This window comes from Pleurodeles waltl, chromosome 4_2, assembly GCF_031143425.1.
Source record: "Pleurodeles waltl isolate 20211129_DDA chromosome 4_2, aPleWal1.hap1.20221129, whole genome shotgun sequence".
NCBI classification, from domain to species: domain Eukaryota; kingdom Metazoa; phylum Chordata; class Amphibia; order Caudata; family Salamandridae; genus Pleurodeles; species Pleurodeles waltl.
Window position 1 is genome coordinate 172,029,952 of NC_090443.1, and position 26,256 is coordinate 172,056,207.

The window sequence follows — 26,256 nt, forward strand, 5'->3', positions numbered from 1 at the left end:
TAGTTGCCCTTGAGGGTGGGGGACTCCACAGTCCTTGGACAACAGTCTTGATCGGTCCTGGTTTGGTGGTGGCTGAGGTGCTGATTGCAGTCTTATGAGATGGACGGGGTGGGGGAGTTGTTGGAAAGAGGTCAAGTTTGGAAAGGAAAATCAATTTGGAAAGAGAGGGACGGCTAGGTGTAGTGGGTATGGGAGTGGAGGAAGAGGATCTGGTTGTAGGAGTGTGAAGTCTGGTGTCTTTGGGTGCAGGTGCTTGGGCTGGAGGCTGTCGTGAGGTGGATGGCTGTTGGGTGGGTGGCTGCCTGCGTTTGTGTGGTTTGGAAGAGGGGGTGACAGACACACTGGGAGAGGACACAGGGGACGTGTAAATGGTAGTGGGGGTGGTGACTGCACGTGTGCGGAGTGTTCTGGTGGGTGTGCTGGTGATGGACGTAGTGGCTGAAGATGTTGTGCATGCAAGTGTGAGTGGAGACGTCACAGGGAGGGTGGAGGGAGACGAGGAGGAGGGGGACACAGTGGAGGCAGTGGGTGTTGGTGTGTCTGCATGTGGATGTTGCTTGTGTGAATGCTTGTGTGATGTGTGGTGCTTATGTCTGTCTGAGCTTCCCTTGGGTGTTGAGGTGTGTGCAGGCTGGTCTGTAGGTGTGTCTGGGATAGGCAGAGGTACAGGGGATTGGGTCTGGGTGGAGGAAGTTGGAGGGGGGAGGCTAGAGACAGAGACAATTGCTGCCGTCAGTGCTGAGGCCAGAGCGTTGAACGATCGCTGATGGGCAGCCTGACCCGAATGAATGCCCTCCAGGTATGCATTACTCCGGTGCACCTCCCTTTCTACACCCTGGATGGCATTCAAAAGGGTAGACTGCCCAACAATGATGGTCCTCAGGAGGTCAATGACCTCCTCACTGAGGGCAGCAGGGGTGACAGGGGCAGGGCCTGAGGTGCCTGGGGCGAAGGAGATGCCCCCCTTCCTGGGTGAGCAGGCACGGGGAAAATGCTGAGGGGCTGCTGGGAGGGCGGTGCTGCTGCGCTGGGTGGCAGCTGTACCTGTTGTTGCGGGGGGCACGGATGTTGCCGCCACCACAAGGGAGCTCCCTTCAGAGGACGGGTCGCTGCCACTGACATCAGCACGAGTCCCCGCTGCGGAGCTCCCCTCGCCCTCCGTCCCAATGGTGTACTCAGAGTCCGTTGCATGGCCCTCCAGGGCCATGTGGGATGCAGCTCCCTCGTGCTCCGATGCCACTTCTCCTCCGCCTGATGATGCTAATGCACACATGAACAGGAAGACCACAAAAAAGGGGGGGGAGGAGAAATAAAGACATGTTGAATGTATGGATTACCGCTACCGTTGGCGGACAAGACAGACACAGAAGCCCCCTGCACTACGCTGCGCACTTGGGGTCCACTACGCAATCTGTGGGACATGGCCTACAAGCCTATGGACAACAACTGCACACATAGATGACACAGGGCCATGGATACCTGTACTTGGCACCCTACAGAGGTGGGGGGCGGGGGCATAGGGCCATGCCTTACGGAGGGGCCTAGCCTACAGAAATCGCCCTGGCCTAGGGATACCTACAGCCCTCCTCCCCCACCCAGACACCTCCACTGCGCGCAAAGTCAGCAGAATGTATTTGTACTCACCCCCTTTTGTCTGCTGTGATGTCCTCACGCGCCCATCCAAATCGGGGTAGGCCACCGCCAGGATCCGGGAGATCAGGGGGGTCAATTGATGACTTGCACCCCTCCTACGTTGGGAGGCCATCCCCAGCAGAGCCTCCGCCGTCTTCCTGCTCCCACGTCGGCTGTCCTCCCACCTCTTCCGGCAGTGGGTGCCCCGTCTGTTGTGGACCCCCAGGGTCCGGACGTCCTTGGCGATGGCACGCCAAATCGTGACCTTCTGGTGGGCGCTGACCTATGTGACATGTACAGGGAGAGAAAATTTGTCATCACCTACTGCATGCTCGATGTGAGTGTCCCCCCATCCCCACCCTTGCCATGTGGCACATGCTCTCATCTGTCGTCTGATGCATGCCTCAATCGCTCCCCTCCCCACCATCTTTCATCTACCTGACTCAACCCAGGCATTGGCCACAAAGCATGGTCCCAGTGTACTTACCTGTTGGTCTGGAAGACCGTAGAGTAGCGCATACTGGGGGAGGACCCCATCCACGAGTTTCTCCAATTCTTCAGAAGTGAAGGCAGGGGCCCTTTCCCCAGTCGCAGCAGCCATTGTCTCTTCTAGACCGAGGTCACAGCAGCACTTGCAGTGTAGGTCCTCTCCTGTGGAAGATCAGGTATCGAGTGATTAAGCTGATAGAAAATGGCGGTCACGCCCGCGGCGGTGGGTACCGCGGCGGTGCGTACCGTGACCGCCGGCGCACATCGTCATTGGCTCGTGAAACCCATAGGCTTCAATGTTAACCAATGCGGCTTTGCGCCGCGGTCTTCGACCGCCTACCGCCACGGTGTGCCACGCCAGCGCATTGACCTCACATCCCATTGTCACACTTCACAGGTCAGGCAGCCGCCATTTCAATGGCCCACATGGCTTAATTTCTACTGCGTCACACATACCTAGGCCTTGCATCAACACTCATACAAACCATTCAATGCATAGCGAATCGTGTTGTGTGCAAGCTGTGGGAACGTACCTCTGGGTTGATTGACTCTGTGCTCGCTGTTGTCCTTCCTAGGCACCGTCCGCTGGGACATGCGAGGAGATGGAGGAATCTTCCCGTGTACAGACCGCTGGTGGACCTGTCGACAATGGAGGAACGACATGTCATTCTGACATACAGGCTTGACCGAGCCACTATACATGAACTGTGTGCCCAGCTGGAGGCAGACCTGATGTCACCCATCCGCCAACCCACAGGGATCCCCCCTCTAGTGCAGGTGCTGTCAGTACTCCATTTCTTAGCAAGTGGGTCATTTCAAACAACAGTGGCCATAGCATCAGGGATGTCCCAGCCCATGTTTTCCAAGGTGTTGTCCAGAGTGTTGTCTGCCCTGCTCAAACACATGCGGAGCTACATCATGTTCCCTGAGGTGGGGGATTTGCCTACAGTGAAGGGTGATTTCTATGCCCTTGGACATATCCCCAACATCATAGGTGCCATTGATGGGACACATGTGGCTTTGGTACCCCCCAGCAGGAGTGAACAGGTGTACAGGAACAGGAAAAGTTATCATTCCATGAATGTACAGATGGTGTGTTTGGCTGACCAGTACATCTCCCATGTTAATGCAAAGTTCCCTGGGTCAGTGCATGACGCCTACATCCTGCAGAATAGCAGCATCCCGTATGTGATGGGTCAACTCCAGAGGCACCGGGTGTGGCTATTAGGGGACTCTGGTTACCCCAACCTGTCCTGGCTACTGACCCCAGTGAGGAATCCCAGGACCAGGGCAGAGGAACGCTACAATGAGGCCCATGGGCGGACTAGGAGGGTGATCGAACGCACCTTTGGCCTCCTGAAGGCCAGGTTCCGGTGCCTCCATATGACAGGTGGATCCCTAATGTACTCACCAAAGAAGGTGTGCCAGATCATCGTGGCCTGCTGTATGCTTCACAACCTGGCTTTGCGCCGCCAGGTGCCTTTTCTGCAGGAGGATGGTCCAGATTGTGGTGTTGTAGCAGCTGTGGAGCCTGTGGAGAGTGAAGAGGAGGAAGCCGAAGAGGACGACATAGACAACAGGAACACAGTAATAGAGCAGTATTTTCAATGACACACAGGTACGAGTAGACACCGGCATATTACATTTACCTAAAGACTCCTACCTCTCTACTGTCTGACTTTTTCCCCCAGTGTATGGTAACAGTGTTGTGACTTTCCCTTCTGATTTCAGAGCTGTGGGCCCCACTGCATGACATCTGCTTTGTTTCCCCATGGACTACAGCTGTGTGACAGCGGTTTGTTGGCATCACAATGTGAATAAACATTTTGGCACTGTCATGTCTAATACATTTGTTAAAATCACAGACAGACTCCAGATTGTTTATGTGCAATAAGTGTGTTTATTCAAGTGCTCTAATTTGGATGGGTGGTTGCAAATCGATGAGGGGTGATGGTGGAGGATTGTCCATGGCAGAGTCCAGACTATCAGTATCACAGGTGCATTGTCCAAATGCCTGTGGAAAGTGGAGCAGGGGCAGTTTAAAGTTGGACAGGGTGACAATGTGGGACAGTGGGATGACAATCAGGGCAGTATCCTTTGCTGGCGGGGGTCTTGACATGTTACTCTGTCTTCTTCCTGGATCTCAGGGCCCGCTTGCGGGGTGGTTCTCCTTCTGCAGGGGGTGGGGTTCTGGTGGCCTGTTGGTCTTGTGTCGGGGCCTCCTGTCCACTAGCGCCGGCGGAGGTGGTAGCCGGTTCTTGGTCCATGCTAGTGACAGGGGCCCTTTGAGGTGCCACAGTGTTCCGCAATGTGGTGATTAACTCATTCAGGGCCACTACAATGGTACCCATGGCGGAACTGATGTTTCTTAGTTCCTCCCTGAACCCCATATACTGTTGCTCCTGCAGAAGCTGGATTTCCTGAAACCTGGCCAGGACCGTCGCCATCGTCTCCTGGGAGCGGTGGTATGCTCCCATGATGGAGGAGAGGGCCTCGTGGAGAGTGGGTTCCCTTGGCTTGTCCCCCCCCTGTCGCACAGCAGCCCTCCCAGTTCCCCTGTTTCCCTGGGCCTCCGTCCCCTGGACCGTGTGCCCACTACCACTGCCCCCAGGTCCCTGTTGTTGTTGGGGTGGTGGGTTAACCTGGGTTCCCTGAAGTGGTGGACACACAGCTGATTGACGTGTCCTGGGGACAGAGGTATGGGCCCGCTGGGTGGGTGCTGTGCTGGTGTTCCCAGAGGGGGGAAGGTCTGCTGTGGCCTGTGACTGTCTGAGGGGAACCGACTGTCCCGAGGTACCCGATGGACCGGGCTGGTCATCTAGATCCAGGGAGACAGAGCTGCTGTCATCACTGTGGGCCTCTTCTGGGGGTGGAGTGGACATTTGTGGACCCTCCTGCGCGGTGACCTGGCGTTCGGGTCCTGCAGGGGTATAAAAGTATGGTTATTGCTTCTGTGTGTGCCAATGGCGTGCAATGGGTGGGTGCCCGTGTACCCCAGTGCTGGCATTCCTTTGTGGGGGCTGTTGTGATGGTGTTTTGGGGGGAGGGATGGGTATGTGCATTGGGCATGCTTTGGTGATGGGTGTCCATGCTTTGGGGCCGCATGCACGGCTAAGTTTGGGGATGGGTGGGTTGTGATGGTGAGACATTTGCAAGGGGTAGTTGTGATGGGGGTGGGGGTGAGGGTGGGGGTATGAGTTGGCATGCAGGTGGGGTGGGGGGGATGAAGTAGTGAAGATGAGACTTACCAGAGTCCATTCCTCCACCGACTCCTGCGAGGCCCTCAGGATGCAGGATGTTCAAGACTTGCTCCTCCCATGTTGTAAATTCTGGGGGAGGAGGTGGGGGTCCGCCGCCAGTCCGCTGTACCGCGATGTTGTGCCTTGATACCATGGAACGCACCTTCCCCCGTAGGTCGTTCCACCTCTTCCTGATGTCGTCCCTATTTCTTGGGTGCTGTCCCACAGCGTTGACCCTGTCGACTATTCTGCTCCATAGCTCCATCTTCCTGGCAATGGTGGTGTGCTGCACCTGTGTCCCGAACAGCTGGGGCTCTACTCGTACAATTTCCTCCACCATGACCCTGAGTTCATCATCTGAGAACCTGGGGTGTCTTTGAGGTGCCATGGGGTGGTGTGGGTGATGTGTGGGATGGATTGTGTGGTGCTAAGTGTGGTGATGTGTATTGTTGTGTTGTGTGAAGTGCGTGCTAATATTGCAGGGTGACAGTGAATTGGGCGTCTGGGTGCTCGGATGTCTTTTCTCGGTGCGTGTTCACGAATCTCTAGGAGTGGAAGTTTGTGGGTGATGTGGGTGTGTGTTTTATATTGTAATGGGTGTGTGGGAGTGGTGTGTGTATGTGTATCAGGTGTGTGTATTTCGAATTGGCCAATGTGGTAGTGTTTTGTACGAGTATGTGTATTTCGACCGCGGCGGTGTGTACCGCCAATAGAATACCGCGGTTGAAAGACCGCTGCGTGGATTCGTGGGTCGTATTGGCATGGGTGTATTTCTGTTGGCGTGACAGTGGAGGTTTGGTCATCGCCAGTTTATCGCTGACCTTTGGTGTGGCGGACTTTTGTGGATGTCGGTATTTTGGCGGTTTGCCTGTTGTGGGTCAGAATGGTGTTATGGCGGTCTTCTGTCTGGCGGTAAGCGCATTTTACCGCTGAGGTTGGAATGACCACCTATGCCTCTCTACTCTACACTGTACCACTCTACTTAATGCCAATGCACTTTGTACCTCTCTACACCACTGCGCTCTGCTCCTCTGCACTCTATACCATTCCAGTCTAGGTGACACCAATCTAGTCCGCACAACTCCACTCTTTGCCACTCTGCAACACTGAACTGTATGCCACTGCACTCTAAGCTAATGCACTGTTTTCTAGTGCACTTTACTCTGTAACACTCAACTCTATATCCTGCACTCTACAGCAATACACTATACTTCACTTTAATCTACTCTGCACCTCTGCACTCTATGCCACGGCACTCTACACCACTTTACTCTATGCCATCACACTCTATGCAACTCCATTCTACCCTGCACCTCTCCACTCTATGACACTTCACTCTACTGTGAAACAATCTACTTTACGCCACTGCACTCTGTGCCACTGCACTTCACCCTGCACCTCTCCACTCTATGCAACTGGACTCTACTCTGAAACAATCTATTCTACGCCACTCTGACCACCGCATTCTAGTTCAATGCACTCTACACCACTGCACGCTGACACTTTACTCTGCAACACTGCACTGGTCGCCACTATACTCTACACCACTCTACTCTGTACTACTACACTCTGCACCAATACACTGTATTCCACTGCACTCTATGCCACTCTAATCTGCCCCATGCCACTCTATGCCACTGCACTCTACGCCAGTGTACTCTAAACAACTGCACTGTATGCCACTACCCTATACTCCGCACCACTGTACTCTATGCCACTGCTCTCTGTGCAACTCTACTCCACTCTACATCACTGCACTGACACTCTACTCTGCAGCATTGCACTCTCCGCCACTGTACTGTACACCAATCTACTCTGTACTACTGCATTCTAAGCCATTGCACTCTATGCCACTTCACTCTATGCCACTGTACTCTGCATCACTCCACTCTACGCAACTGCACTCTACAGCACTATACCCTACTTTGCACTGCACCACTCTACACTACGCCACTTCACTCTCTGCCTTTTGAGTCTACTCTGTACTCTATGCCACTGCACCACTCTACACTACTGCACTCTCTGCCACTCTATTGTATGCCACTCTACTCCACTGCACTTTATGCCACTCTATTCTGTCCCACCCCACTCTACTCTAAACAACTGCACTCTACACCAATGCACTCTAAACAGCTGCACTGTACCCCACTGCCCTGTACTCTGCACCAGTGGGCTCTACGCCACTGCTCCAATGCCACTCTACTCCACTTCACACCACTATGCCACTAGCTTTTAGCCATGCTGAACAGCAGCCACTCTGGTGTATAACATGGCTAAAACACATTGGCAAAGCCAATAACTCTTACGTAGACAAGACCTATTGGCTTTGTCAATGTTTGTTAATACTATGAGGTACTGAGGTCCCTGAAAGAACTGTGAATGTGTAAGTCCTTATTTTAAAAATGCATGTGACGCCTCGTCAGGGGTAGTAAGCGCTATATAAATACAATTACATCATAATATAGGCTGCTACAAAATGCGCAAATACAGTTCGGTTAAATAAATAAAAAAGTGCTTCTCAAATACAGATTTGAATAATATGCAGTTTATACCTAGTACTAACATTTTTTATAAAACTCCATTAAAACCACACACTCCACAGCTCACCTAGGAACACCATACAGTACCTCTCTAAAAGAAAATATATTTGCCATCAGAAAGCTTCAAGTGACTCATTTGATTAAAGTCAATGCAGGTTTTCAAGCCCCTTTTCATTTGCACATTTACCGGTTACGCACATTTGCATTTCTTTAAGGAAGAAGACACCGTGGCAAGAAGGCCTTTTCTTATCTGTCTGCCCCTCAGAGAACAGGAGAACTCCCTGCCTTTCAATCCAGCTGGGGAAAATGATCTGCCTGTAATTTCGCCCTGCCTCCGTTGTCCTTTAGGTGAAAGGCTAAAATTACCGACAAATGCCGTCCGTTAAGCCTTTCATCGCAGACAACGGGCGACAGGGCGAAATTACGGGCAGTCCGTGAAATTTACAGATGGGTGGTCACCCTACTTGATACCCTCCTCTTATCCTCTCCGGTTCACCCATGTTTGCTGCTTAATGATGTCTCTATGTCTGCGTATTACTGCAGAAAGCTAACACATGGCTCTGTTGGAGAGACTGGGTGAGAGTGTCCATGTCTGTTATGAGGTCTGTGTGAGTGTTAGCACTTCAGAGTCTTAATAAGTAAACTTACAAGGAGACGCGTTTAGGTCGACAAACCTTTGGACCACGTTCGGGGACTTCCATATCAGTATCAGGACAAAACGCTAGAAGAATAGTAGCTCATTAGCTCACAAGTGGCAAGTCCTCTGGGAAGTGAGAGTGTGAGAGAGAGTGAGTCAGTTTCTTCTTGGGTCACGCCGTTAAATCAAAACTGTCTAATTAGCCCTTTACCCCTCATTGGATAACAATTTGCGCAACGTTATCTCCATCCAATAATTCTTCAAACATCTCAGAATTTTCCACAAACCACAGTTCTCATGTCGTGGATTGGTCCATGTTATTGACGTCTTCAACGGTTGGAATGTCAGGTAGGAAAAGTTACACTTTGCGCTCCAGTCAGTGTCTTCATTGTCTTCTATTAGTACAGTTAACCTTGCACCTGTTACGAATTACACTGTTGCATTTAGCAAGAACATTGCCTTGAGCAAGTCTGTTCTCATGAGAAAGAATTTAATACGGCTATGCACACATAACTCCTGGAAAAGTACAGCTTTCTGTCCTTCAGAAGAACAGCACATTACACGTTGGAAAATGCAGTTTAATATGAGGCCAGGCAGCTAGGCCCAGACCCTCGCTAAGCTAAGGCCCTCTAATTTAATAAAGCAAACTCTTAACACATAACTCTAATTATGATATATTTATACAAATTCAAAACATTATTGCATAATAATTCAGAATTAACAAGCCTTTTCATTAGTCTTCGTATACATTGGTAGCCACTCCCCGTGGGCACATTTCAACGCGTGCATTATTTTCTATGTTAACACATTTTCTATGCAGATTCATTACACAATATATTGCAAGTTTCTCATGTTAGTATTGCTTTTAAAAGACACACTCCAACATGAGTTGTGTGTTGATGGTGTGTGTGAGGAGCAGAACTGTGTTCTAATCGTGGTTTTGTTGCAGCAGTGTAGTGTGCACTTAGGCAAAAGAGCTAAAATGGTTAGGATTACAAATCACTAGTGTAATTAGGGACAAAAATACATGAAAGGAGGGTGGCGTATATAGGAAGAGTTTTACTCTTGTGCAAGTTGCAGGCTGCTCATATGAAACTGAGCAATGGAATGGCTCGTGCGGTTTATGCACATTCTACTTGATCCTCTCATACTAATCTCCCTTCTGTATATTATTTACACCTTTGGTCTTTCCGATCACTATTTTATAGGCAGGGACACCTTAAGGATTTTGGGGGCTTCGGCCAAAAGTATTTTGGTAGCCCCTGTTCAGAACAGCTTTGTTTTTATGATCCAATTTCAGCTCTTCATGCCCTCTTTGGCCAGGTCACTGACAGTGCACAGGCAACCTTGTCTAAAATATAAATGTTTACATCTAACATTAAGGGATAGTGACGTGTGTTTTTGTTGAGAATTACCTATTATTCCTCCCTATTCTTTTCCCCCCTTCATTTTATTTCCCTTAGTACCATCCACTGGAGGCATTTAGAATGTTGTGGACTCTGTCATTCAGTGCTGGCGTTGTGAGCCTGGAGACATTAATTTTCTACCTTTGCTTTCAAACAGCCTAATAAAAGATGTAATCACACCACACGGCGTCTTTAATTCAGTTTCCAATATTTGTAACACAGCAGCAGCTCACCAACATTTCTGCAAATAATCTCTGTGATATCCACCCATTTCTCATGTGTGAGGTCCTGTTTTGAACTCAAAAAACATTTTTTGTGGATGTTGCTCGAAATATAAACACAATTTCTAGGGAAAATGTTGGCAATTGACACACATCATCCACATTGAAAATAAATTAAAGGAAAACGTATTTAAAACAAAATGTTTAAGAATTATTCAAGGACATCAGAACAGAGCTATTACGGGGGTACCTCGAAAGGCTGGGGCCAGAGCCCACTTTGCGCATGAATTAAAACGCCTCTGTTTACATGGAGGAATTACAGACATTGACCCTTTCCTCATACTTTTATTCTGGCAATACACATTGTTAGAAATGGGGTCTTTGGTTGACAGTCAGGTTACCCCCTGTTCAAGCAAGGACCCTCACTCTAGTTAGGATAAAAGAGAATCACCCTCAGCTAACCCCTGCTTACCCCCTTGGTAGCTTGGCAGAGCAGTAGGCTTAACCTCAGAGTGCTGGGCGTAAAGTATTTGTACCAACACACACAGTAACTCAATGAAAACACTACAAAATGACACAACACCAGTTTAGAAAAATAGGAAATATTTATCTAGACAAAACAAGACCAAAACGACAAAAATCCAACATACACAAGTCAAGTTATGATTTTTTAAAGGTTTAAAATAAAAAGAGTCTTTAGGTAGTTGTAACAACACACTAGCGCTGCTAGCGTGTAAATGTACCTGGTTTGCGTCAAAAATAACCCCGCACGGGCTGTGCGCGTCGAAAATAACCCTGCACGGTTATATGCGTCGAAAACAACTCGGCACGGCGATGCGCGTCGAAACAGCCAGCCACGCGACGGTCCGAAAGTCCCGCGGCGCAGGTTGCGATCTCTCAGCCTTCGTCAGCGATGCTGCGCGTCGTTTCTCCTGCTCCGGGCGTCGATTCTCCGGTCGCGTTTCCTGCGGCGTCGTTTCTCAGCTGCGGAGCCGGCGTCGCGTCGTTTTCTCAGCCGCGATCGGATTCGCGTCGATCTTTTCTCCGCACGGCGCTCGGTGCGTGTATTTTTGTCCTTGGGCTGCCAGCCTCTCCTTTCAGGGTCCCAGGAACTGGAAGGGCACCACAGAGCAGAGTAGGGGTCTCTCCAGAGACTCCAGGTGCTGGCAGGAAGAAGTCTTTGCTATCCCTGAGACTTCAACAACAGGAGGCAAGCTCTACATCAAGCCCTTGGAGATTTCTTCTTCAAGATGGAAGGCACACAAAGTCCAGTCTTTGCCCTCTTACTCTGGCAGAAGCAGCACTGCAGGAAAGCTCCACAAAGCACAGTCACAGGCAGGGCAGCACTTGTTCCTCAGCGATCAGCTCTTCTCCAGGCAGAGGTTCCCCTTGATTCCAGAAGTGTTTCTAAAGTTTGTAAGTTTGGGTGCCCTTCTTATACCCATTTTAGTCTTTGAAGTCACCTTCCTTCAAAGGGGACTCACACCTTCTTGTGAAATCCTGCCTTGCCCAGGCAAGGCCTCAGACACACACCAGGGGGCTGGAGACAGCATTGTCAGAGGCAGGCACAGTCCTTTCAGATGAGAGTGACCACTCCACCCCTCCCTCCTAGCAGAGATGGCTAATCAGGAATGCAGATCACACCCCAGCTCCCTTTGTGTCACTGTCTGGTGTGAGGTGAAAAACAACCCAACTGTCAACTGACCCAGACAGGGAATCCACAAACAAGGCAGAGTCACAGAATGGTTTAAGCAAGAAAATGCTCACTTTCTAAAAGTGGCATTTCCAAACTCACAATCTCAAAATCAACTTTACTAAAAGATGCATTTTTAAATTGTGAGTTCAGGGATCCCAAACTCCACCTGTCCATCTCTTCTCTAGGGGAATCTACACTTTAATCATTTGATTTACAGGCCCTGGCACCTCTAGTGCACCTTACTAGGGACTTACTAGTAAATCAAATATGCCAATCATGGATAAACCACTTACATACAATTTAAACAGGAGAGCATATGCACTTTAGCACTGGTTAGCAGTGGTAAAGTGCTCAGAGTTGAAAAGCCAACAGCAACATGTCAGAAAAATATAGGAGGCAGGAGGCAAAAAAGTCTGGGGATGACCCTGCAAAAGCAAAAGTCCAACACGACCCCCTACCAGCCTAAAGCCAGGGGAGAACAATCAATACCTTGATGTACTTCCCTGATTGGGGCGATAGAACAGGGACCCAGGCCCACAACAGCAGGGGCATGTTCCAGTTCTACGCCTTCCTGACTCCAGTTGGATCCCTCTGTCCATACTCTCAGGGCCCACTAAGCTAACCCATGGGGAACCCTTCTCCACATCTACAGACACCATCTGTGCAACACCTAACTTTACTTTGCTCACAGATGTATTGCAATGGGCAGATAGTACCACCAGGGCCAACACAGTGGTGTTGCCCACTCCACCCCCGGGGTGTGACTCTCGTCCTCCCCCCCCCAGGGGCAACTCTGTCCACCAGGACAGCAAGCCACAGTGGCCCCAGACAACTGTCAGGGATGAGAGCCCGACCTCAGGCCTCTCTAACCACTGTGACTGTGGAGAGTGGGGGGTGGTAGCCCCAGGTGCCTGGCACCCTTTGACCACTCTCTTTTCCACCAGGTCAGGGATGACAACCTGACCCTGGTCCTCCCCTCTGGGGCTCTGTACCCTCCCTGCAGAAGCGGCACCCCCAGAGTCAAAAACTGTCAGGGTGCTTGTAGAAGCAGTCCTGCACAATTCTTCCATCAGTGCAGGGATGTTAACCTGCAACTGATCCTCCAACCTGGGGTCTGTACCTTCAGGTTGGACCAGGGCCAGGGGTGAGGCTTCCCTCCCCCTGCCCTCTCTTCTGGGGTCCTGAACCACCCAACTAGGAGCGGCCCCCCCAGAAGACAACATGGTAGGGGCACTGTTAGCAGTAGCCCCTTCCTCCAGGTCAGGGGGGACACCCTTAACCTGGCCTCCCAATCCAGGGTCTGTACCCACAGACTGGATCACTGCCTGGCAAACCAGGACTTCTTGGGGGGCATACCCACCCCCTACCAGGTCAGAGTTTACCCTCTGAACCTGGTCATCCAACCCAGGGTCACCACCCTGCGGTTGAACCACTGCCTGGCACACCAGGACTTCCTTGGGAGCACACGTACTCCCCATCAGGTCAGAGTTTACCCCGTGAACCTGATCATCCAACCCAGAGTCACCATCCTGCGGTTGAATCATTGCCTGGCGCACCAGGACTTCCTGGGGGGCACACCTACCCCCCACAAGGGAAACACTTTCCCCAAGGGCCATACAAGAGTCTGGCTGGCGCAGGTCTCCTGACCTCTGCCCATCTGACAGAGTCGGGATTCCCCCCAGCCCAGAAATGGTCTCACCAAGGTCATTCCTGGGGGGCTCTGCACTCAGAGCTGACCCCTGACCCTCCAGGTTCTCCACTGGGGTCCGCAACCCCCTCTCAACCCTCTGTCTGGACTTCTGCACCCCCTCACTAGGAGTGGTACTGCCCGACACCAGAACTGGTGGGACGCTGGCTACAGCCGCCCCCCCAAGTTCTCCTGACACTGTGGGGTCTCCCTCAACAGATGGCCCTATGGTACAGGCTAGGCTCCCCTCCTGGTGTTCCCGCAGGGAACCCTCCAGGACCTGGGACCGGATCTCGGGCACCTTGGGCCTCAACCCATCCCCATTCCCTCTCCTCTGAGACGGGACATGGGGTCCCTCACCCATCCCACTACACTGGGACCTACCTGGGACACTACAATCCTTCCCTACCTCACCTGGTTGGGAACTACCTAGACCACTCCTCTCAGGAGCACCCCCAAATGCCTCTTCAGACTCTCTGGTACTCACCAAGAGGTCTGCCTCCATTGTAAGCTCCCTGGGGTCAGAGAACTCACACTCCACCTGGTGTTGGCATAGCTCTGGAAAATAAGGACTAGACATATGCTCTCCAGCAATTACATCACTCAGCCCCTCACATGAATTAACCAAAGTACCCTTCACCCAACCATCCAGTGACTCTGCTTTGACAAAGCACCCCACATCACCCTCCTGAGACTGGTGAGACAGTACCTGACTGTCCCTGACACTCAACCCACACTCTTCTGGGATGTTTTCACACTCCATAACCAGGACTTCTACCTGGGGGGAACCCCTCTCCCTGTCACTCTCACCTAGAGTCAGTAGAGTGTCCCTCCCACCAGTAGGAATATGACTCCCCATGCCAGTTCCCCAATCCACCTCAGGGACCCTGTGCATCACTGGAGCTACCTCATACCCCTGAACCTCCTGGCGTGTGTTAACTCCCTCCTTCAAGTAGGGCACCACCTCTCTGGGCATGTGTACGTCTGCAGCATCACTGGATATACAATTGTTGCTGCCACCATTCCAGCTGGACTCAGCCCTCATGACTTCCAGCTCTTTCAATTTAAGCTCGTAAGCATAAATCATTTTTTTAATCTCTAAGTCCCTCCTCCTTTCTGCCAGGACTAAGGCTCTCTTCTCCTCGGCCCTCTTAAGCTCTTCCAGACTCCGGATTCGAGCTAGGAGCCTATCATCTCTTTCTGTTCCCTCCTCAGGGCCACTGCCCTCCTCTTTGGAGTAGTCCTCCTCCTCAGAGTAGTTATCCTCCTCAGACTCATTTGGTGGTGTTGCCTGACAACGTTTCAATTCATCCTGAAACAGGGCTGACTCAAGATCCTCCCTTCTGGATTCCTTGTTCACAGCCAGTCCCCTTTCCATGCAGAATGCTTTAAGCTGCCACTTTTTATACATAGATAGGTGCCAGAAATTGACTTCCATTTCTGCAAAGGCTTCACAACCAAAAAACAAAGTCCAAAAATATTATCAATACTTCCAGGAGGACATCAGAGAACAAAAAGCAGAATCACAAGACAAGTAGTATGTGGTCACGTAGTGGTCTGAGATCAAAACAGTAGTGTACACTTAATTACTGTATGTTAAGTACAAATACAAGTCCAATCCCACCGCTGCCACCATTGTTAGAAATGGGGTCTTTGGTTGACAGTCAGGTTACCCCCTGTTCAAGCAAGGACCCTCACTCTAGTTAGGATAAAAGAGAATCACCCTCAGCTAACCCCTGCTTACCCCCTTGGTAGCTTGGCAGAGCAGTAGGCTTAACCTCAGAGTGCTGGGCGTAAAGTATTTGTACCAACACACACAGTAACTCAATGAAAACACTACAAAATGACACAACACCAGTTTAGAAAAATAGGAAATATTTATCTAGACAAAACAAGACCAAAACGACAAAAATCCAACATACACAAGTCAAGTTATGATTTTTTAAAGGTTTAAAATAAAAAGAGTCTTTAGGTAGTTGTAACAACACACTAGCGCTGCTAGCGTGTAAATGTACCTGGTTTGCGTCAAAAATAACCCCGCACGGGCTGTGCGCGTCGAAAATAACCCTGCACGGTTATATGCGTCGAAAACAACTCGGCACGGCGATGCGCGTCGAAACAGCCAGCCACGCGACGGTCCGAAAGTCCCGCGGCGCAGGTTGCGATCTCTCAGCCTTCGTCAGCGATGCTGCGCGTCGTTTCTCCTGCTCCGGGCGTCGATTCTCCGGTCGCGTTTCCTGCGGCGTCGTTTCTCAGCTGCGGAGCCGGCGTCGCGTCGTTTTCTCAGCCGCGATCGGATTCGCGTCGATCTTTTCTCCGCACGGCGCTCGGTGCGTGTATTTTTGTCCTTGGGCTGCCAGCCTCTCCTTTCAGGGTCCCAGGAACTGGAAGGGCACCACAGAGCAGAGTAGGGGTCTCTCCAGAGACTCCAGGTGCTGGCAGGAAGAAGTCTTTGCTATCCCTGAGACTTCAACAACAGGAGGCAAGCTCTACATCAAGCCCTTGGAGATTTCTTCTTCAAGATGGAAGGCACACAAAGTCCAGTCTTTGCCCTCTTACTCTGGCAGAAGCAGCACTGCAGGAAAGCTCCACAAAGCACAGTCACAGGCAGGGCAGCACTTGTTCCTCAGCGATCAGCTCTTCTCCAGGCAGAGGTTCCCCTTGATTCCAGAAGTGTTTCTAAAGTTTGTAAGTTTGGGTGCCCTTCTTATACCCATTTTAGTCTTTGAAGTCACCTTCCTTCAAAGGGGACTCACACCTTCTTGTGAAATCCTGCCTTGCCCAGGCAAGGCCTCAGACACACACCAGGGGGCTGGAGACAGCATTGTCAGAGGCAGGCACAGTCCTTTCAGATGAGAGTGACCACTCCACCCCTCCCTCCTAGCAGAGATGGCTAATCAGGAATGCAGATCACACCCCAGCTCCCTTTGTGTCACTGTCTGGTGTGAGGTGAAAAACAACCCAACTGTCAACTGACCCAGACAGGGAATCCACAAACAAGGCAGAGTCACAGAATGGTTTAAGCAAGAAAATGCTCACTTTCTAAAAGTGGCATTTCCAAACTCACAATCTCAAAATCAACTTTACTAAAAGATGCATTTTTAAATTGTGAGTTCAGGGATCCCAAACTCCACCTGTCCATCTCTTCTCTAGGGGAATCTACACTTTAATCATATTTAAAGGTAGCCCCCATATTATCCTATGAGAGAGACAGACCTTGCAACAGTGAAAACGAAATTGGCAGTATTTCACTGTCAGGACATATAAACCACATTACTATATGTCCTACCTTATCCATACACTGCACCCTGCCCTTGGGGCTACCTAGGGCATACCTTAGGGGTGCCTTACATGTAAGGAAAGGGAAGGTTTAGGCCTGGCAAGTGGGTACACTTGCCAAGTCGAATTTACAGTGTAAGAATACACACACAGACACTGCAGTGGCAGGTCTGAGACATGATTACAGAGCTACTTATGTGGGTGGCACAACCAGTGCTGCAGGCCCACTAGTAGCATTTGATTTACAGGCCCTGGCACCTCTAGTGCACCTTACTAGGGACTTACTAGTAAATCAAATATGCCAATCATGGATAAACCACTTACATACAATTTAAACAGGAGAGCATATGCACTTTAGCACTGGTTAGCAGTGGTAAAGTGCTCAGAGTTGAAAAGCCAACAGCAACATGTCAGAAAAATATAGGAGGCAGGAGGCAAAAAAGTCTGGGGATGACCCTGCAAAAGCAAAAGTCCAACACACATCTACTGCTGTCCTTTGTGTAAGGATATCTTGCACTGCTTCAGTACGTACCGGAAGATTGTGCATACGGATGTTGTATTGTACCGCTTGTGCATGAGTGAAAAACACTGCTGCTGCATGTATTCTACGTGTGGTAACACTCTTCCAGCCTTGTTTTGCGTGCCGTGTATGCATTTGGAAATCTTGCACACTTGCTACACCTGGTCTGTGTATGGGACATGCATGCACTCCTTATGGTCATACTGTTTTAATATTTTGGTGCGTTAAGGAGCTTTCTAAATACCTTTAATTAAGCAGAAGACACAATGGTGGTCATTCTAACCCTGGCGGTAAAAACCGCCAGGGCGAATGACCGCGGTAGCACCGCCAACAGGCTGGCGGTGCACCGCTGGGCATTCTGACCGCGGCGGTTCAGCCGCGGCCAGAAACGGAAAGTCGGCGGTGTACCGCCGACTTTCCGCTGCCCTTGAGAATCCTCCATGGCGGCGGAGAGCGCTCCGCCGCCATGGGGATTCTGACACCCGCCAGGAACAGGATGGCGGTAGGGGGTGCCGCGGGGCCCCTGGGGGCCCCTGCAGTGCCCATGCCAATGGCATGGGCACTGCAGGGGCCCCCGTAAGAGGGCCCCACAAAGTATTTCAGTGTCTGCTATGCAGACACTGAAATACGCGACGGGTGCCACTGCACCCGTCACACCTTCCCACTACGCCGGCTCAATTCTGAGCCGGCGTCCTCGTGGGAAGGTTGACTTGCCCTGGGCTGGCGGGCGGCCTTTTGGCGGCCGCCCGCCAGCCCAGGGCAAATCCCGAAATACCCTCAGCGGTCTTTCGACCGCGGAGCGGTATTTTGGTGGGGGAACTTTGGCGGGCGGCCTCTGCCGCCCGCCGAAGTTAGAATCACCCCCAATATTTTGGTTTGGCAAAGCTTGTTGCTATGTGAAGATTTTGACATGATGTGCTACATAAATAAAAACACCAAGTTTGAAATAAGCATTGAAAAGGCCGACAGATCTCCCCTATAAGTGGCTGAGCTGTTGGCTTTACCTATGTTTGTTTGCACTGGCATTAGATATGCCAAAAGAGCTACCAGTGTGTTACATACACATTCAGACACTTTAGTGGCCATCTTGGAATTGGGTTTCTATTAAAGAAAAGCCATTCCAAGATGACCAACTTTGCATATGCATCTGTGCACAAGCATCATAACACATGAGTGTTCATGAAGCCCTTCCACGATGGCTGCGGATGCAGATACATGTGTTCAAATGCACTGTGGCACGATGTCACCCATTTTGCCAATTTTAATTTACAGCTCCAACATGACTGGCTGAAAAAGAAAAGAGAAACAGGAAGCAATAGGGTGGAGAGTGGGAGAGCAGAAAATTACAGAGGTTGCTATGAGAAGCAAGCAACCAGAGACAGGCCAGAGGAAGACATGCACAGGAAAAGAACCAAAGTGTCCCCTCAACTCAGCTGAAGAAGGATACAGCTCATCCCTGTGAGCCCAAAAAGCTTTGGGCAGAACAAATACAGGAAGAGGTATAAGAGCCACTGAATCGAGAGGAGAGACCTGAGATGAACAACAAAGTAATCCACTCATGAAAGGTCCTGTTCCAAAGCCCACTTAAAGTATGTGTAATTTATTGAAAACAGTAGTTGTGTGTCATCCAGCTAAAAATGTCTGTGGAAAGACCTAAAAATGACTGCAGTAGAATCGTAAAACCGATGTTAGTTTTAAACATCATTACTAATAAATTCAACGGCTTGCACTTACCCCCTGCCGAGTTCATCTTGACAAGTATTTGGTCCCCTTTGTTTCCGTACTTGGCCGCTAGAAATGACATCACTTCTTGTACAGAAGCATTTACAGGTAGCATTATGGAGAGACAGGAGTAGTCAGATCTGTAGATTTCATACGGAACTGTTCGTGACAAACAGGAATAATGGATTACATTTAAATTTAGGCCACCGCAAATTGTGCCCCGTAAAAAACAAAACAATATTTGACAGATAATTAAACACAAACATCACTTTGGGCTGCATTATATAGTTTTGCAAAGTAATAGTTAAAATGCTGAACAAAGCTCGTGTCAAACAACATTTTATTTTATTTTCTACTATTTTAAGCTGATTAAGTAGCACACTTCTGACTAACTCAATTCTCGGTTATATATATATAAACATCCTATCATTCATTATAGACCTTTAATAAAATGTGTGGTAAAATGAGTGGTAAAGGTCCATGAGGTAATGCAGCGTGTTGTTAGGTTTAACATATTTTCTGAAATGCGTGATAAGAGCGTGCATGGCAATGGTCCTGCGTTGTAATGTCTGATATTCAAAACAAAACCCACAATGGTGGTCGTTTGTAGTAATCCCTATTTTTAATCCCGTACATGATGGATAAAAAATACTGCAGTAGCATTTTTCAAAAACTGAGAACCCTACCAGACTAGAGATTATCGGATACTGTCAATGTTTTGCCCTCCTGCAAAGTTGTTTTCTCAAACCCCCTTATGGATTTGCAAAACTGAATCAATGACAACTACAGGTATACCAGACCTGCAAACTCACACGGTGCCACGGTGTGTCACACAATTTTGGCTTCCTTTGTGCGGTCACCCAGAGGCAGGGGCAGACAAGACGAACCGGAAATCACTGCACACAGTGAATTTCCAGAATGTCTTTTGTAGCTGTAAGCAGCTAATGTCGATTAAGAGGTGTGAGAGCACCCCAGGACTTTGGTGACAGCCTCAGAGACTCTTTGGTGTTTTTTGGGGTGGGCTTGGTGAAGGGCAGAGTGCATTGTAGGAAGATCTCGGCCTAAGGTTCCGCCCCCTCCTAACACAGTGAAATTCATTTACAGGTTGGCAGGTGTGGTACCTTCTATTCAGATGGGCTTTTCGCCCTGGCTCTTCCACATACAGAGGAGCAGCTCTGGAACTTGTAGCCAATCGGGCATTAGAACCGATTGATGTGCCGGTCAATTTGCTTTATTGATATCTCTAGAGCACTCAATGAACTTGGTGTGGAAAACAACTTGCTTTTTGCTTGCCTTTTCGTTTGACACTAAATCCATGCCTTGAATAACTTAAATAACATTCAAATACATAGGTACACATTCCTGGAGCTGATTAATCCACTGTCCCTCATAAAACGTATTTCTATTTGGTAATCTTTGCTCATTAGGAGTAAGAGATGTGCTCACTGCATCACACTTTCTGCCCCGAAACCTAAAGAGGGGTAGCATGTCACCTATCAGAAGCACCTCTTCAGGGAGGATGGCCTCTTAGTCCTTAGAATATTACAATCCTCGTGGATAGCTTCTCTTCTTTAACGTTTATCTCGAAAGAGTAAAAGGGGTATCAGTTTTCACGTATTTCCCCTGTGATACATTACGTTGCACAGTGATCAACGAAAGGAAAATTGCTTCTTAGGAGGAGTTAGGTAGTCTCCATGTTTTCCCTTGTGAACGTTGGTAGGTTATCCTTGCTCTCTGGTAAACATGTGTCTGTAAGTGAGCTTAATGAAGCAAGGGCTGAAATTAAGCACATAAAAGGTAGCATTGGCTCTTGTAAAATAAACGAGGATTCTGCTAATTCTGACATAGTTATAGTACTATGGTCTTTCCAGAAAGCTCAAGGCAGCCTTCAGGGTTTTGGGAAGATAAAATAATAGGTGTTGATGGAACTTGAGTGGCGCTAAATAAGGCTTTGCAAATCATACATTAATAGAGATTTGGATTAGAGCCAATTTGTGATAAAGGGCCAACGTGAATATAAAAGTGTATCTTAGTACAAGTATTTGCCACAAGCAACCAATGATATCTCACTAGGAGCTTACGTGCTATTAAGCCACACTGCCAGGCACAGCTCAGAAGTACACATTCCATAATGCACCAAAATAATCTTGAAATTATAGAATTGTTACCTTTATCTTGTGCCCGAATAACGTATGCATTGTTAGAGACTCCATCTTCGATACTGGCAAACCAACTTCCACAGCTACGGACCTGGGGAGGTTGACAAGAAAGGGAATCATTGTGCAATTAAGTCAAAAAAAGTGCATTGCTTTGTTCTAACTGCAGTGAAATTGGACTAGGCCCCTGTTCCTTAATGTAAAAAAATGCACAACTGATCCATTACCTATCTCACACTGTCACTTTGTTTTAGATAGAAAAATCCTTCTGAACCGATCGGGTCGGCACAGTAAAACTAAAGCTGTTAGGAAGCCTTGAGAAAATGGTTTAACTTCGATAGTAGGGTTTTTCCTATATGGACTGTTAACGTCCTCTGCATACATACTTGCTAATGAGCACAATTTGGACTGGAACAGCACATCATGCTTACTTAACTCGTTTCTTTCTTGTCTGAAATGAAGGTGCCCCAAGTTAAAAAAAAAAAAAAAAAAAACAGCTTATGGCAGTGGTTCCCAAACTTTTTTGATCCCCGGCTCCTTTGACCTATTGGCCGTGTTGGCCACGGCTCCCCGTTATGTTACTTTTTTTGGCGGGTGGGGGAATGTAATCCCAGCCTGTACCTGTACCTACACTATTTACCGTTTGTCTTCTTTATTCTCTCCTTCACGTTGCTGAAAACCATTTATTGGAAACAATTTTTGTTACAGGGATATTATTAATGGTACTTTGGCGCCCTCCGCTGGTCAGAATAATTAATGCAGGGTGTTTTTTTCCAATACCACAAGGAAAAGCTACCGATTCAAAGCACCTCCGAGTGGTTTCCAGACTGTGTGCGGCGCCCCTGGCTAATTTTGATGGCGCACCAGGGAGCCGCGGCGCACAGTTTGGGAACCACTGGCTTATGGGTTTAAAAGATTACTTTTAATTGTGTTGTTAGGCATGGGTTTGAACTCTGAGGTAAGACTGGACATCTTGTTGACCAGTAAGAACCGCTCAAAATGTCAAAATGTCTAAAATTGGTTACTGGCTCATAACCAACCAAAGCATAATATAATATAGCATTATTTATAAACACAAATTATTAATGTGTATGCCAGAATGGAAATACAATGCAGTTGTAAATGAAGACTAGCCTTAATATTGAAAATGATTCATTGAAATGGATTAGTCCTTATTCAACATCCTCATTTACCTAACAATTTATGTAGGTCAGGATTGAGTTTTCTGCTTTTTAAAATGCAAATTGATGCTAAAAAACGTAGGGTTTTATGTTTGCACGTTTGTTTGGGTTACTACTGATGATCCACCTCAATTTCCAGATGACAGAGCTGTAATTTCCTGTTTGAACCTATGAATAATGTTGCTTGAACTTCTTTAACAGTGGATTCTTCTGGCAATACTGCGTATACATACATACAGCAAATTCAAAACAAAAAACTCAGATCTAGCTCTTTAACTGAGAAAATGAGTCAAATTACTTTTCCCTCACACAAACTAAAACAAGCAGGTCTTCGAAATTTTCAGAAATTTAAGATGGTCACTCTCTGGCGTCGGAGGATTGACAAATACTCCCACGAAGATGAGGCCAAAAAGGCCCAGCTGCGATATTTAGGAAGTTAAGAGAAAGGGACAGATAATAATTTTGTGGAGATACAGGTTACATCTATAGGGTGCGATCATAAATTTGTAATTTCATAAGGTTTCCTTTCATTCTTCATTATTTTTCTGTATTTTTTTGTATATGCTGGGGGAAGTATTTTATTTAGGATCTTGTGGAAGACATTGGCCTCTCGTATATTTTCTCCATACACTCTTAAATGGCGCTTTCATCTTGGACTACGACTTGAAGCATCCTAATCCCCTGTTTATGTTTGCCGCCCCGCTTATGTATTAATATGTCGGAGAGGGCGGCGCAGCTTTTGAATCAGGTAGTACCAGGGGCCTTGCGTTAAATTATTCTGCGTCCCCGTTCATAGAGAGAGAGCCGTTTGTTGCACGGAAGCCCGCGCAGCCTCCTACTACGCCTGTCTTTATTATTCTTTTATAGAGGGTGAGTTGATATGACGAGAGCCCTCTGTGATGTCGTCACAGAGGTAAGACGACACCACGAGACAAGAAGGAGGGGGGTGAAACCCTAACACCCCTCGGACCAGGTCAGAGTGGACTGGGCTGGTAGAAAGGAAGGGGAGGTGACAAGGGAGGGGGAAAAAGGCGCGAGGGCAGTTGCGCGCGAGGCGAGAATAAAGGAGGTTCTACAGTTACCTGTGTCCAGCGTAATTCCTTCAGGTCCCGCCGCGACCTGACACTTGGCGACGGAGGGTGGGCCTGCCAATCCCCTGGCAGCACCCCAAACAGACGCCGGACGGACCGCGGCGTGCCCCTGCGAGACGCGCAGGCCAGCAAGAACACCCGCGGGGAGAAGCGCCACCCACCAGGCAGCAAGACGGGAGAGCGACCGGTAAGTCTCCAAACACCGGCGCTCCCCATCGCCAGCAAAATACGCGCTGTCCAGCGCGGGCGTGTCCCGCCCAAGCTGCAACCAGCAAGGAACGTGCAGCGGGCGGGGCACCATCTTTCAAAAAAAAAAAAGAAGAAGCATGCGTACCTTCGCCCACGTGCGGCCGCTCACGGAGGAGGCGCTGCCTCTCCCTGACTCGCGTCGACCAGCCGCTCATCTGCCGTGCTGAGCAGCGCTAGCTCAACGGCAACAGCGGAGGAGGCGCCCGCGCCCTCGGAAAACAAAAAAAAAAAAGTAGGAAAGAGGGAAGGAACTCCACACAGCTCAGAGAGGAGCAGCCACCTTATAGAAAGACTTTTTCCCGGAGCCCCCACGCGCTGCCAGCAACCTGAACACCGCAGAAAGGATGTGAGGACAGCGAGGCCAGGCCGGAGAAAAAAATAAAAAAAAAAGAAACCACAAGTAACGCGAAACAAAAGGGACACAAGCCACATAGGGCAGAACCCACCTGGCCCCCCCAAAAAAAAATTTCTCAAATTTCGAACAACCACAGGCGACACTACCCATGATGGCCGGCGTCCCACCAATAGAACCGTTCACCGTCACTGGAGCCCCCCCCACCCAAGCAGCGAGGTGGAAGGTGTGGGTAGAACGCCTGGAGACATACTTTGAAGCGCTGGACATCAAGGCAGAACGGCGCAGGCCCCTCCTCCTCCACATCGGCGGAGCGGACATCCACAAAATATTTAAGTCAGTGACGGAAGTACAGCCACGCACGTACGAAACTTTGAAAAGAGCAATCACAGCACATTTTGAGCCCTATGCAAACTCAGACTACGAGAGGTTCCTACTGCGCCAAGCACGCCAAATCACGGACGAGTCTGTCGACGTCTTCTACGCTAGGCTGAAAGAGCTAGCCAGCACCTGCACCCTACCAGATGAAGAGGACGAAATACGAGCACAATTCATACAAGGGTGCTCCTCATCAAAGCTCAGGGAACGCATCCTCCAGCAACCCAACATGCCGATGAAGGATATCCTCACACTGGGGCGCTCACAAGAGTTAGCACGAGCCAGAGCAGCGCACATGGAACAACTGCCAACAACACAGCCGAAAGCAGAGACGGCTAATGCGGTACGAACGAACGCACTGCGGCCTAAAAGAGAACCGTACAAAGGGAGACTGTGGGGCAAGCCATGCAAATGGTGCGGTGGCCCGGCTCCACATCCGACCACCTGCCCAGCCTGGGGAAAGATATGCAGCGCATGCGGGAAGCTAAATCACTTTGCAAAGGTCTGCAAGTCAACACCAAAACAGGCAAACAACCCCACAAAGAAAACCGTCAAGATGGTAGAAACATCTCTGATCCCAGACTCGGACAGCGACACGGACAACGACCAGCACACGGTCCACGTAATTCACGCAGTCGGAGGTCGACGTTTACCCATGTGCACCGTCACTGTCAAGGGCGTCTCGACACAGGCACTAGTGGACACAGGCGCGTCCATCAACTTAATGGCTTTAGACGTGTACAACAACCTGTCGCAACCACGACCACCACTTCGGCCCACAAACATACAAGTGTTTGCATTCGGAAACAACCGACCGCTCGACATAGCAGGAGTTTTCACGACCGAAATTACCCACGATAGCACGGAAAGAGCCACCAAAGTGTATGTATCAAAGGACGGAACAGGATTCCTATTAGGCTGCCGCACGGCTCAAGACCTCAACCTTGTACATTTCGCTTTCGCAATCCACGTGAGCACACTCCAACTCCTAATGCAAGATTTCAAGTCCCTCTTCGAAGGCATCGGATGCCTCAAAGGGCCGCCACTACGACTGCACATTGACGAATCGGTAAAACCCACAGCACTCAGACACCAACGGATAGCAATCCACCTAAGACCTAAAGTAGAACAGGAACTACGCCTCCTGGAACAGGCAGGAATCATTGAAAAGGTGTCTGGCCCGACGCCATGGGTCTCCCCCATCGTAGTTGCCCGAAAGCCCAAACAACCAGGGGCAGTCAGAATTTGCATAGACATGCGCCTGCCAAACCTGGCAATCAAGAGGGAGCGCCACCTAACTCCTACAATAGATGACATCCTCAGCGAATTATCTGGGTCATACTGGTTCTCCAAAATGGACCTTCGGTCAGGATACCATCAGGTCATGCTACACGCAGAATCACGACCCATCACCACGTTCTCCACCCACGTTGGCCTCTGGAGATACAAGAGGCTAAACTTTGGCATCTCTAGCGCTGCAGAGGTGTTCCAGCACGTCATAAAAGAGGTCCTGCAAGGACTCCCAGGAGTCCTCAACGTAAGTGATGACATCCTAGTCCACGCACCCACCGTGGAAATACATTTAAAAAGATTGCGGGCAGTATTTGCCAGGCTCCAAAGCAAAGGGCTGACACTACATAAGGACAAGTGTGAATTCCTCAAACAGGAAATCTGCTTCTTTGGATACCGTTTTTCGAAAAATGGAGTCGGACCTGACCCCCTGAAAGTCAAAGACATCCAAGAGGCACCAGCGCCCACATCAGTGTCAGGGGTAAGGAGTT

At 49.4% G+C, this 26,256-nt stretch overlaps 1 protein-coding gene across 1 annotated transcript in view; it reads right to left on the reverse strand.

Annotated features, from left to right (window-relative positions):
- Positions 1 to 26,256, reverse strand: part of RAPGEF3 (Rap guanine nucleotide exchange factor 3) — a 1,225,478-nt gene that overhangs the window by 376,059 nt on the left and 823,163 nt on the right. The window contains exons 17-18 of the mRNA XM_069231039.1: positions 21,237 to 21,318; positions 19,081 to 19,227 (exon numbers count right to left, since the gene is read on the reverse strand). Coding sequence (XP_069087140.1) covers positions 19,081 to 19,227; positions 21,237 to 21,318 — 229 coding nt within the window. The remainder of the gene's footprint in view (positions 1 to 19,080; positions 19,228 to 21,236; positions 21,319 to 26,256) is intronic.